At 37.3% G+C, this 14,917-nt stretch overlaps 1 protein-coding gene across 1 annotated transcript in view; it reads left to right on the forward strand.

Moving 5' to 3' along the window:
- pont (RuvB-like helicase pontin) overlaps positions 1 to 14,917 on the forward strand; it is a 174,024-nt gene that overhangs the window by 6,747 nt on the left and 152,360 nt on the right. Inside the window, exon 2 of the mRNA XM_090409723.1 lies at positions 4,027 to 4,113. Within this exon, the coding sequence (XP_090265849.1) occupies positions 4,027 to 4,113 (87 nt within the window). The remainder of the gene's footprint in view (positions 1 to 4,026; positions 4,114 to 14,917) is intronic.

Raw genomic sequence — 14,917 nt, forward strand, 5'->3', positions numbered from 1 at the left:
AGATTATTATTATTATTTATTTTCTAGGATGCTGATTCTGGTAATCAGCATCCTAGAAAATATTTATTGTTTAATCATTGGATAATATAGAGTAAGGTTAAAATGTTGAAAAATACAGATTGATTCAGAATTTGTCCATTTTGAAGAATTCTAATTTTGTTCCTCCTCTTTCTGTTCCAGGAACTGAATTATAAATAACTGCTCTCTCTCTCTCATTTTAGTAGTGTAAGTTTTTTTCTTTTTTTTAATTAAAAAAATTGAAATAAGCCTGTGTAGCTCAGTGGATGTGGCATTTGCACACCACAGCGCTTGACCGCATGAAGGAAGACTTACTTTCAAATCTAGTCAGCGACTAGAGATAATTTTTCTAAGCCTTTTTTTGACTGATTTCCGAGTTAATCGATCTCTGGCATGGACAAATGGGTATTTTCTCCCGGAAACTTGTTTTTTTTTTCTTCCCGTAAACTCAAGAAACTCAACCGCAGAACCCACATTATTTCAGACATTAAATATATTGTGTTAGGTACCACAGGATGGCGACACTTGTTGGGCTATCTCGCTTCAATTCATTCTGCTAATTAGTGATAGCCTTGGGCCAGCTATCTCTGATTGGATACTAGTGGAGATTGAACTGCCCACTCAATCTCCAAAAGTTAGATAGGGCTAAAACGGCCTCACCTACTCCCTATACAGGAATAAAAAAAAAGGCGTTAGCTTATTTTTTTATTTTTTTTGAAATATTATGGCTTTTACTGCTACTGATTGCCATTTTTGAAAAAATTGTGTCTTAGTAATACTAGATAATAACCCTCTGCCTGATGAAAAGTCTGAAAGCTTAGATTATTCTCACTGCTATTGAGAAAGAAAAGAAACAACTTCTCTAGAATTTGCACTAAACAGCCCCAAGTAGTAGTGCAGTATGTATCAGTAATGTGTTGTTTCTTTTTCAGTCATTTGATTAGCAGGTATCCTAAACAAAAGCACTAATGTAAAGAGATAATCAAAGCATTTACATTATATAGCACCATAGATCAGAATGTGTCTTTTGATTGCAACTCTATTTTTTAATTAAAAAATAAAATAAACATTTAATGAAGTGATCACATATTGCCTACCTGTGTTGTATTTTTGATAATAACGGTTGTTGAGATTTGATTTGGAGATTGCAGATGATGATGAACAAATATAATATTAGTAATAAGTAAAATAGTATGATGAAGCTACAATGAGTTATAAAATTTAAAACAGATATGAATAAACAGCTAAAAGTGTAAAAATAATACAATACTGTTAAAAGATGAAAATAAATCTGGTAACGAATGATGTGATATGATTAGTAGATACACTATAAAGCTTGTAAAATTTTAAAATGAAATTCGAAGTCCTGTTTCCATATACAAGTAGCCAAAAGGTTTCACACCTTTTCAACCTGTAAAGGACAAGAAAAGAATGTAAAGGCTTGAAAGTAAAACATATATATTTTCTGCATTTTGTAAACTCTAAAATTAGGTATAAATTAAAGATGCCAAGAAATTATATTCTAGATTTAATCCTTTATCCAAGTGTAAGCAAACAAAGTTGGCACATGAAGTATCTTCACATCTGGGCTACTTGTATATAGAGGCTAATGACTTCACATCAGTTGCCTAGTATCCCATAATTCAAGGCACACATATAATGCTATGCATTATGGGAAGGGCCACTACCCAGACTGGTTTTGACCTTGATTATGGTCTCATCCTTTACACATCCTAGGATGTGTGCTTTGCATTATGAGATACTAAGTCAATTAATGCGAAGCTGTTAACCTCTATATACAAGTAACCTAGTCATGAAGAAACTTCACTCACTTGCAAACTTAGTTTGCTTACACTTAGATTAAACAAGAAGATAATTTTTTGGTATTTTTAATTAAATTTATAATCAAGTGAAAGAACTTACTACATTGGAAAATCTTGTTTTTATTCCCACCCACAAAAGGTTGGAAACCTTACTCATGGTACATTAGCACCATGAGTAAGCTAAGGATTTTTATTATTTCCCCCCCTACCTGGTGTGGTGGGGGGGAAAACCTGTTCTAGAGATCAAACATGGAACTTTTTTAAATGACTTCCAGACTAAGCAAGTTGGTGGTCTCACACTGGATGATGAAATTCATCTTCCACCTAAAGACAATCATAAACGTCCATGCCATGGTGCAATTTGAATCTGCAGCCTACTAGTTGGAGAGTGGATACATTAAGCACTCAGCCAGCCAGACTAGCAGATATATCAGAATTTCAAGAACGTTAGGGAAATGAGCAGATTGCAACAATAGCAGAATCTAGATTCAAAACGAAGATATTAGAAATGAACATGACATAATTAAAACTCAAGAATGTGTGAGCAAGCGCAATTGGAAGAACAACGGTACGTTGCGCCATTTGATTGGAAAAGGCCTAAGTTCGATTCTTCTTGTCATGACGGGAGGAATCTTTATATGGACTTTTTAAATTGAAGGTGAGTTAGCCAATCTCATACGAAGGTAGCAGGATTTTTCATTCCACATACAGACAAATCGACCCTTCAGAACATACGCAATTTACACACAAAAAAATACTAGCTGTGGTGGTGAGCAGTAGGTGGCGCTGATGTAGATGATTGATAGTAGACGATCGGTGTAGGTGGAGACAAAGAGTTATACAAGAGGTGTCCTCCCGCGATGAGTCTTCGGACTCCTTGGAGGTGTCACGAATAATAATATAACGTACTGATGTTGCCGTTTAACCAGAATGTGAGAAAAAAGGTGTTGATGCCAGGATGACTGAAAAAAGACCCAGAGGAAAGTCAAGATGTAGTAGATGTAATAATGCATTTGAAAGAACAAACATCTGAAAAATTACATCCTTTATCCAAGTGTAAGAAAACAAAGTTTATACATGAATTATCTTCACAACTGGGCTATAGAGACTGTATATATATATAGAGACTGACTAATTGGAGACCTGACTAATAATTGATAATTTGTAAGAAAATTGCTAGTAATGGTGTAAACCTTAATTAGGTAGTATCCTATAACAGCATCATGTTGTAAATTATTACAACCTGTTTGGGAATCACTGGATTCAATTTTTGTATGATGTTTCAAAAAGTTGAACCACTTCATTGGACTTGTGTCGAACCACTATTCTGTGAACCCCAGCTGAGAAACACCAAGCTAGAGTGAAATTCATTTTCTCAAGAGTAAATTTTTTTTAAAGTCGACATGGATTTAAGAAACAAGGGCCTTAAAAAAAATAAATAAAAGCAATTGGGAAATAATGGTTTAACCTCTCTACTGGGCCATGGTGGATGAAATAGTGAGACCTAATTGCACTTCTTATCCATGTTAATCAATAGGCATTACAGAATCGTATCCAGATTTTGCTGGACATCTATAGACGTCATGGCCAGTTGGGGTGTTAATATGACTCCTTTTATTTTGTGTTTTGTTATGTACATATTGTACTTGACAGTGAAACAGTAACAAAACTACTAAATTTAATGTGTTTGTTTTCATTCCATAAATTATGATTTACTTTCTTAAATTTTCTTCGACCGATTCCTGAGTTAGTCGATCTCTGGCACTGGCAAGCAGGTTGTTCCTTCCGGAAACTCGGTTTTTTCATCCCGTAAACTCAAGAAAATCCACTGTAGTACCCACATTATTTCAGACAGTGACATATCTTGTTAGGGTTAGGTACCAAGAGATGGCAGCGCTTGTTTGCCAGCCTCTTCATCGGTGGCTGCTATAATTAGTGATAGACATGGGCCAGCTATCTCTGATTGACTACCGGTGGAAATTGAACTGCCCACTCAGTCTCCAAAAGCTAGATAAGGTATAAAGGCCTTGCCTACTCCCTATACGGGAATAAAAGATGTTAGCTGATTTATTTTATTTTATTTTAAATATTATATACTTTATAAGACATTTTTTTTTTAATCCTATTTTTAATTTACACTTTATCTTTATGCATACTCATTCTTATAATTTCTTTATTATTCAAGGCTGCTGGTATTGTTGTGGAGCTGATCAAAAGCAAAAAGATGGCAGGGAGAGCAGTTCTACTTGCTGGGCCTCCAGGAACAGGGAAGGTAAATCCATTTTGTATGCATTAAATTTTGAACATCCTAACTTCAAGCTCATACTAAAATTTCTATTTTCTGCTCATGGAATTATTAGGAAAAATAAACTTGACAGAAAAAAATTCTTATTTTCATCTTTATGTGTTAGTAAACGAAAGTTTCACATGAAATACCTGATATACACACTCTTAGTTGTTCGCACTTACCTAAAAATAAGGATGAAAACAAGTACATTTCTTGTAAAGTATAAATTATAATTTTTTCTCTGTGGAAATAACATACTCTAACTAGACAAAAATGGATTAAATTTTATTATTTAGGAATAAGTATCCTCAAAAGCTGGCCAGCCTATTTGGTCGAGTGGTTATTATATTGCAGGTTTGAATCCCGCTGTGGGCATGGATGTTTGCGATTGTCTTACATGTGTGCTAGTATTACCTTTGCTGTCCTTGCACTATTAAAAAAACTATGAATTACATAAATCTCAATAGCTGATATCAAAACCAGTAGCTTTTCATTTATTATTAAGAGAGAACTCCAGGGAGTCAGAGACTTATTGAGGGAGGCCACATACTACAGGCACCAGCTGTCATACTTATTCTTGAATTCATTTACACTGCTTGCACTCACAACATCTAGTGACAATCCATTCCAATCATGCACCACCCTATGGGAAGAAAATCTAACCCTCAACCCCTTCTTAGCGGCATTCATTCTCGGCTTCCAAGGATTCCCTCCTGTCCTTTCCTCACCCTCCATGAATTGAAAAATTCCATCAACCAAATCCTGTATGACCCTTTCAGAAGTTTGTAGGCCTTAATTATATCATCCCTTTTTCTCCTGTTTGCTAGTGTCTGCAGTCTACAAATTCTCAATCTGTCTTTATAATCAGTATTCCACAATCCTAATATCATTTTTAACACTCTACTTTGTACTCTCTCTCTCCAGTATGTCAGAATCACAACAGAAACCAGGCGACCAGACTTGCACACAGTAGTCCAAGTGAAGTTTTATCAGTGCCTCATAAAGAGGCAAAGTGACATCCTTATTTTTACATGTGAACGTTCATTTCAGCATTGCAATTATGTTTTGAGTTGTATTTGCAATTTTTGCTACATAGCCCACGAACTTCAACTTCCTTGCATAATCCCACCAATATAATACAACATTGGATATCTAATCACGCCTAAATGAAAGACTTTACATTACATTACAGGGTATGGTGATGGCATTTTTAAATTCTTGTTGACGAGAGGGACGGGGAATGGGGGAGGAATTGATTATTTTTTTTTTTTTTTTGATGCTGTGTTCGCTGTAGCCATTGGAGAGGAAAGTTCTGTGTATGTGGTTAAGCTCAGTAGTGAGGGTGGTTCCACTGGAACAAAGTTCCAGTGGAACTTTGTTCACAACAGGAACAAAGTTCCTTTGTTCCAGTGGAACCGCCCTCACTACTGAGCTTAACCACATACACAGAACTTTCCTCTCCAATGGCTACAGCGAACACAGAATCAAAAAAATAATCAATTCCTCCCCCATTCCCCGTCCCTCTCGTCAACAAGAATTTAAAAATGCCATCACCATACCCTACATCCGTGGCACTTCGGAAAAAATAGCCAAGATACTAAAAAAGTATAACCTACACACAGCATATAAGCCCTACTGCAAACTGGCTACCCTTATCCGTTCTACGAAAGATCAGCTCCCTCCTCTCTCTCTGCCTGGAGTTTACAAAGTACCCTGTTCCTGTAAGCTTGCGTACTTTGGACAGACAGGCAGATCAACATCCATCCGCCTGGAGGAACACAAGTCGTACATCGTTAAACACAACTATGGCCATTCAGGCTTGGCTGACCATGTTTTGGACACCACCCACAGAGTATCATGGAAGAAAACCACCATGCTCCACCACAGCAAATTCAAGAAAGAGAGACATTTCTTAGAAGCAGCAGCAGCTCTCAAAAACCAACCAAATCTTAACAAATACGGTTGCATTAAGCTTCTGAAGATTTGGGAAACAGTCATCACCAGAGGTCCCACCTTACATTCCAGGCCACCTACTACTGCCCTTAGAGGGCGCTCCACCTAGATAGGACTTTGTCACCCACGTAGTTGGGCTTAGTATTGTAAGTTTTTGTGTGCATGTTACATTAATTGTCTTTGTAATCCCCGTAGATGTCCTAGTGACTTGGACGAAATATAGGAAGTATTAAATTCTTTTTTAATTCTTTTTGAGTGTTGTAAAAAAGCCATTAAACCTCCAACATAATAATGCTGTAGGTTTTGGGTTAATCTGAGATAAGATTTTAGTTTCAAGATCTTCCATAAATCGGTCAACACAAGATGGTGAGAGGGAACTACCCATGGCCAATCCAGTTAATTGTTTGTAAACGGTTTTCTTCCATACGAAATAGAAGTTAAACAGTGACTAAACAACGAAGTGATGTCTTGTGAGAACAAATTGTCTAAGATGTTGATGACTTCAACTACTGGAATGTTGGTAAACAGGGAAGTAACATCAAGGCTAGCAAGTATCATCTTCAGAGATAGGGGCGTTTTTTAATTTATCAATAAAATGTTGAGAGTTTTTGATATAAGTATCTGAGTTATGGATGTGTTGTAGAATTTTGGCTAGATGTTTATACAGTAAATAAGTTCGAGAATTGATTCCATCTACAATGGGGCGTAATGGGGAGCCATCCTTGTGCACGTTTGAAATGCCGTACAGTTTAGGAGTTAGAGGATGCATAGATTTTAACTTTTTAATTAAATCTGTATGCCAGTTTGTCATCCGACGTAATAGTTCATTGGTGTCGTTATGTTTTTTTAACATTGGATCTGTATTAAGGACATTATAGACGGACCTATCTGATAACAGATTGTTAAGTTTATCTTCATAGTCTTTTGTGTTTAAGATGACTATTTCCTTTGTTCGCTTTAAGTATGATGATGTCTTTGTTATTCTTTAAGTTTAGCAGGGTTCTTTTTTCCATAGTATGCTGGAGTTTACAACATCTCTTGTTCCTGTGGTCTTAGTTACATTGGTCAGACGTCTAGAAGCTTCGAAATGAGATAAAAGGAACACATCGGTTATGTAAGAAACAACAAACAAGATATATCTGGCCTTTCTTCCCACTTCTCTACAACCAACCACATTATTGAATGGAATAAAAGTTATATGCCTTATATAGAAGAAAACTACCACTCCAGAATCTTCAAAGAAGCAGCTACAGTCACCCGTTCCACATAAAAACCTCAACAGGAATCAAGGTTTAATCCTACCTGATATATGGAAGACCTTAATCAGATCATTAAACACACATGAAATGAACTTCAGTGCCAAATACAAAATGTTTCTCAACAAGTAAATCATGTATTGTTTCACGCTCAGTACTATTTTGTTATTGAATTAGAATTGTCAGTTAGCATCTAGCTTGTAATTTACTTTGCCTACTTTATTTGTACCCTGAAGATGCCGACAGCAATAGCCGGCGAAACTAGTTGGTTATTAAATAGTTTATTAACACTTGACCAATACTGCTAAATAAGAGTTAATTGAAGATATATATTTTCGGCACAGCCGTCCGAAGGGACAAAAGCTCTCTGCCTATAATCATGCTGTATATGTTACTGAGTCATTTAACTAATATTTTATTATAGTCTAACTAACACATGGGAGATGGTAATAGGTCTGAAGTCGGATGCACAGCTTCCAAGTTTCTTTCTTCGGAATGAAGATAATTCTTGAAGCACGTAGGTATGATGGTATTGCTTTACTGGAAAGGAGAATGTCCACTAAGTCTTGAAGAATCTTCAGTGGCACCTTCCGAAGCCTAGACGCAGGAAATCCATCAGGTCCGGAGGCAGAGAAATTGGATGGAAGAGATGCTTTAATCTCCTGGATGGAGACAGGCTGGTATATTTGAAGGGCAGGAATAGATCTCAGTATTGTAGGTTGGTCATCATCAGGGAAGTGTGGAGGTGGAGCTGAAAATACTGTACTCCAGAATTTAACAAAATCATCATGTAAGTCTGCTAGAGGTGGAGGGGAGGCACCGTCAAGGATGGTTTGGGCACATTGCTCTCTATTCTTTTTATAGATGGCCTGCATAGCTGCATGGGCCCTTTTCCTCTGCTTCCTATTTGACAATGTCATTATAGAATGAGATGTAGGCTGAAGTGTTTGGAGAATTCTGCATCGAGGTAGTCATTCAATTGATCTGTGATATCCACCAGAAAGTGAGTCTGGATGAGAGATTTAAGAATTTTATGGTTATATTCTGGAAGAGGAGGATCATCTAGAGATGATGTCAGTCTCAGAATCAGAGCCTCTTCTTCAACAGCAGGATGGTGGCTGGAAGATGGAGAGGTAGGGACAGGAGATACGGAAATATTACCTGTTCCTGCCTGTGGCGGATGGGCTGAGAATTCTTGAACTAAGGCTTTGTAACTGGCTTTCCGTCTATGACACTTGATGACATCCAAGGATCTTAATGGGAACACCTTAAATAAAGCCTCATTGATTTTCTTTATCCCTCAAGCCGTCAACTCGATCTCATGAGCGGCAAGGATCTTTTCTTCTTCGGCAGTCCAACGTGCTTTGACACACTCCGTTCTTATTGCGCTGTTGGCTTTGGCTGGATGTTTCGAGGTGCAATGCACGCCAAGGCCGACTGTGGTGGAGAATGCATGATTGTAGACCTGACATACGAAGTGCCTGAGATTGGGAACGCCTTGACTGCCGGAACAAGCATGATGAGAACTTGAATAAATGGGTTGATGACAGCCCTTGCATAGCTTTCTTTTAACTTTCTTCCTGGGGACGTTGCTGGGACAGGTGGCTGGATCACCTCCAAACAAGAAACAGACATCTGGATTCACACTCGACGAGTTTCCTGGCTCTGGCCTATAAGAGTCGGAACCTTCATCTGATGAGTTATTGCAAACGAGGAAACTTAACCCTACCAGGGCTGCTAACCCTGGAAGGGAAGAATGGTATAGCAGGCCAGTCAGTCACCCGAAGGTGTCCAGGAATCACCCTAGGAGGCTGCCTACTGCCGTACGTGCGAAGTGTCTCAGGGGATGTGCAAGCCAAGACAACAACGCTTTGGATTCCCAAATCTTAAAGATTTAATATGAATTCAAGATTCCTTAAATCTTGCAGACTCGCATCCCCCATATACCACTTTTTGATATGTCAGTCAGCCATCCTCTTATCCATTCATATTTTATAATCCAATCCCATATCATCCATATTATGGAACAGTCTACCATGCTGTATTCTGTCAAAAGCCTTAGCAAAATCAAAAAGTATCATGGTGTATCCATTCCCCTTGTCTAGTTCAATGGTAACATTGTTATAAAATGTGAGCAACCTTCCCTTAGTAAACCCATGTTACTCATTGCAAAGTAGAGATTCACTGTCAACCCATTTCTGAATGCAAGCCCTAACAAATTTTTTCAAAATCGTCACCACCACTCCTGAGATACTAATTGGTTGATAGTTGGATACATCGGTCTTTGTGCCACCGTTGTGCAATGGAATTACCATACATTCCTGCAGAATCTTACCTGTTCTGAGACTCATAATAAACATCCCTGGTGAAAGGAATAACCAGTTCAACTGAACCCTCTTTTAGCGCATGTGCTGATATTGCATCAGTCTCTATTGCTGAATTCTTATTCCATTTGTGCAACAGCTCTAATATCTTATCCTCATACACCCGAGATTCTTCATCCAGTGAAGAGGTAACAGTGAGCTCAATGTTGCATACACCAGGTTGATAGCTTTTAACAAAATGGGCACTCATTAGTTGAACAACCTCTTAGAATTATTCTTTCATATTAATTCTTTGTTTTACTTGCAGCACATTGATACAATTCTTGTGGATTGTCTTTAACACACAGAGCCAGTTTCTTTTCATACTCAGACTTTGCTTTCCATACAACAGCTGTGACTGTTCTAGCCTGCTGCTTATAATTTTCCTAATGGAAATCATCTTTATGCATATGGTATTCCTTCCACATCATCCTTTTCTTAGGAATCTCTTGCTTAATAAGATTACACATCCATTTGACTTCTACCCTATTTATTCTTTGAACTCTTGGGACACATTCTGAGTCATATCATTTAAGTATTGTTTAAATGCTTCCCATGCACTGTCGACATTCTTCCTATCCAGCAGCCAATCCCATTCCCCTGTGCTCAGTATACTCCTCAGTTGGTCATAACTTCCTGCTTTTTAGCATGCAACCTTTTCTGAATGGAACATTCATGAACTTAGTCACTTCCAAAGTGAGTGCCGCACGATCACTGTCACCAACCATAGGCAGAATAGTTGCGTCTTTAACTGAAATGCCCTCTGAAGCTAACCAAATCTAACATTCTTTGACCTTGAGTTCCTTCTGTCACATGCTGCTTGAGGCAGTTGTCCTGCAACAGTTCAAGAAATTCATTTTCATTCTTCTCATGAGATTTCTGCTACCCTATCAATATTTGGATAATTGAAGTTTTCCATTATGATTACTCTTTTCATGCTCATCTTTTCTATTGGGTGATGCATTTATTCATCATTAGCAATTGATCCATCAGGTCTGTAACAACACCCCACTGTGTAATTAATCTTATTAGATTTCACCTCACACCAGATGGCTTCAAACTCAATGACACATGAAATACTGTTAGTAGTAGTACTTCAATCATAGGTCTCAACTCTAACTGTACTCAAGTCATCTGATGTCATTGGCAGCACTCCCCCTCCTCTCCTATCCTGTCTATCCTTCCTAAAGATATTATCCTTTGCACACAATACCAGTTAGTATTTCTGATTCTGATAGCCAGGTCTTTTTAATGCCTACAATCTGAGCTCCCAACATTTTGACTAAAGCAACAAACTGTACCCCTCTGTTTCTGATACTCCTAGCATTTGCATACAGACATAATAATCTACCTGCATCTTCTTTTTTATACTCTTATTTACAGTTTCTTGTTTACAGTTGGACAATGTTGTAGATCTCTATTCTTCTCTAGTGCCTTATACATGTAGACAGCTTTTGAACATTTGATGGGTCTGAACCAAACCAACACCAGGTTGAAATCGTTCTCTCCTCATCAACATTTCCATGACAAAGCCCATTCCAATCATTAACACAGTTATATAACATTGTCGCTCTTACACTCACATTCTCACCATTTCTCCCTTTATAATTTAGTTTCCCTGACTCTCAGTGTTAGGTCTCATACCAGTCATTAGTTTTTCTAGACTCCTGATAACAAACACATTCAGGTGTAGGTGATCCCTCTTATATAAATCCCGTCTTCCCTCAAGCTCAATCGTTTTTCTTGTTCTTCTTTTCAGCCGTTTTCTGTCCACTGCTGGACAAAGGCCTCCTCTAGTTCCTTCCACCTTTCTCTGTTCTTGGCAATGGTTGACCAATTTTTTTTCCAACAAAATGTGACAATTCATCACTCTTTTAGGACGTCCTTGGCTTCATTTCCCTTCTTTTGGAATCCAAAGCTCACTCCACACATCCAGAAACTTGCATCCATTCCTTCTACAAACATCGAATCATTTGCCATCATAGTCCTTTTTCTTAATACGTTTTTATCATATGAGGTAAAATACTGACGATTTTCATTTTCTCACTCTTGCCTCTTCCAGCAACCCTTTCATGTGCTTATCACTAGTTAAGTCATTAGTACCTACTACAATTATGATTTCATTTACTTTTCTTTTCTGTTTTTGAATTGCTTCCTTTATATTCTTAATTTTCACTCCAAGAACCATACCAAATAACTTCTTTCTTTTTACAAACAGCATCACCTACCTGATTTCCGTTACTTCCTGACTTACCTGTTTCCATGCTTTGTGGTTTCTTATTTTGTTAGTTAATTTTCTTTTCTCCCTATGCTTTTAAATGCCTCTCAACTTTTTGTAATTCCTGCATTGTCTTTCTGATAATCTGCTTTAATTTTGCTCTTTTGGAGATTAATTCATTTTCATTAACCTCCTCCACATCTCCAATATTTTGCTCATATAACAGTTAGAAAATTTTATGTATAAAGCACATGATTTCATTACTGATAATTCATACATCCCTTATTTTTTTTCTCCCCTTTAACATGAATTGACTTTTTGTCACTCTGCCAGCTATGGTTCTCAACTGTGGGCAGACTATATATATGTAATATGTAAGCAAAACAATTTATTTTGTTCTTTTTCCTCACAATATATTTGTGAGGAAAAAGTTTATATATTACATTTATATATTACATAAATGTTTAAATATTACATTTATGTTATTAAACAAAAACACTTGATTGGAAGTTTTTTCCCACTTGGTTAGACTATAATAAATTTAGTTTAATCCTTTATCCAAGTGTAAGCAAACAAAGTTTACAGCTGAAGTATATTCAGGACTGAGGCAACTCATGGTAAAGGTGGAATAAGCTCTCGTCACTAGTCTTAGTATCTCCCATAATGCAAAGCACATCTTGCGGACATGTATAATACTATGCATTAAGGGAAGGGCCACTACCCAGACCGGTTTCAACCTTTATTGAGGTCTCATCAGTGGGAGCCAGACCCAGAGGTGGTGGTAATGGAGAAGTCATATTTTACTCTGGGTCTGGCTCCCACTAAACAGACCTCAATAAAGGTCGAAACTGGTCTGGGTAGTGGCCCTTCCCTTAATGCATAGCATTATACACATCTGCAAGGAGATGTGCTTTGCATTATGGGAGATACTAAGACAAGTGATGAGAGCTTAGTCCACCTTTACCACGAGTTGCCTCAGTCCTGAAGATACTTCAGGTACAAACTTTGCTTACATTTGGATAAAGGATTAAACTAAATTTATTATAGTCTAACCAAGTGGGAAAAAACTTCCAACATCTTTCTCTAATCCAGAGTAATTTAATAATAAGGTGAGACACCTTTTGGCAACTCCTGTAGGTAAATATGACTTCTTCATTACTTCCACCTTAGTATCTCCACCTCTGGATCTGGCTCCCACTGACAAGACCTCAATAAAGGTCGAAACTGGTCTAGGGACTGGCCCTTCCCTTAATGCATAGCATTATAATGTTTGCAAGGAGATGTGCTTTGCATTATGGGAGATACTAAGACAAGTGATGAGAGCTTAGTCCACCTTTACCATGAGTTGTCTCACTCCTGAAGATACTGCAGGCGCACACTTTGTTTGCTTACACTTGGATAAAGGATTATACTAAATTTATTATAAAAACACTTGATGTTCTACAGTTATGTTATCTCCTGCAATGAGTCCTCAGACTCAGTGTAGATATAATATAGTAATACTAATAAATATAGACTTATTCGTTCACTCCATCTGCTGAATGAAGTCATTTTTCTCTGTAATTTTAAAATAAGTAATTGTAATTCACTCATTTTCTCCATTAATCCAGCTGAAAGAGATGCCATTCTATTTGTTATCAGTAATTAGTTTATCCATATAGTATTTAGCCAGCAGAATTTCTGATAATCCTATCCACTCTCCAGTATTCATTATCTTTTCCTCTTTAATAATTGTTTCATCCATATTGTGAATATTGCTGCACATAGATAAATCTAATTGCAACTTGCAAGATTTCTCTGTTTTATTTTTTATCTGAATCCCACATACAAGGTTATAAACCTGTGGTTCATACTACTGTGGATAGGCCAAGGCCTAGGTAATCTGAACGCTGCTCTTAAAGTTGAACATGTAAATTTCTCAAGCCACTTTAGCATGCAGGAATAGTCTCACACTTTGTGATAAAATTTGTGTGCTACCTGAAGGCATTCACAAACATCCATGCCTGCAGCAGGATTTGAACCAACACCTGTTATTTGTGTGTTTTGGATTTTCTGCTAAGGCTATGAAACCAGTGTATTATGTCTGTAAGTTGCACATGTTCTGGCCAATATGCCTGTTTTGAGGAATGAAAAACCAGAGTGTTTCCAGGAGGTGAAACCCTTCTTTCTCTGTATGAGATTGACTTACCTTCAGTTGAAAAGCCCTGATGAAGGATCTTCATGTTCTAGATGGGATTTAAACCCTAGGTATTTCCAGCCAAAAGACATTGCTGATATTAACTGAACTTATGTTAAAACGTATTTTCTTGACCACAAAAACTATGGAAATGACTTCTATTGGGATTTATTGATCAAGTATATTTTGGAAACAAATGTGTTATACCAACTAGTTTTTTCACCAACTGAGGCTGTTGGCATCTTCAGGGTACATAACTGATATAAGGCACTTAAAGCTGAAAACTGTTACAAACTATAAATGAACCGATTCCAATTATATTTGACAAAACAGAACGCATACAATACATGCAAAGCGTGTGCATGATCTCACTTGTTGTTAGGAACGTTCTATAATTGGCACTATAATTTAGTTCTTGTATGTTTAGAGATCTAATAAGGGTCTTCCAGATCTCGGGCAAGATTAATCCTCCATTCCTATTGAGGTTTTGTACAGTACAGGCAACTGTTGTGGCTTCTTTAATAAATCCTCCTCCGTGTAAGGAATGAAGCTTTTTTCCTATTCTATGATATGGTTAGTTCTTGAGAAATGAAAAGATAGACCTGATTTTTCTTCTGTTATTGTTGACATCTTCGATGTGTTCCCTTTGTCTAATCTCAAGGCTTCTTGAAGTCTGGCCGATATTTGATGAAAGGATGGCCATCTTTTGGAGATCTTAAGAGTTGCCTAATCGTTTCTGTAGGTTTAAAAGTCACTCTTATTCTATGGGATTTGAGGAGTCTTGCGACCTTATTAGAAACTGTCCCCACGTATGAAATGACGA

Source organism: Typopeltis vanoorti, chromosome 20 (assembly GCF_054136105.1).
Source record: "Typopeltis vanoorti isolate ZY-2024b chromosome 20, IOZ_Tvanoo_1.0, whole genome shotgun sequence".
NCBI classification, from domain to species: domain Eukaryota; kingdom Metazoa; phylum Arthropoda; class Arachnida; order Uropygi; family Thelyphonidae; genus Typopeltis; species Typopeltis vanoorti.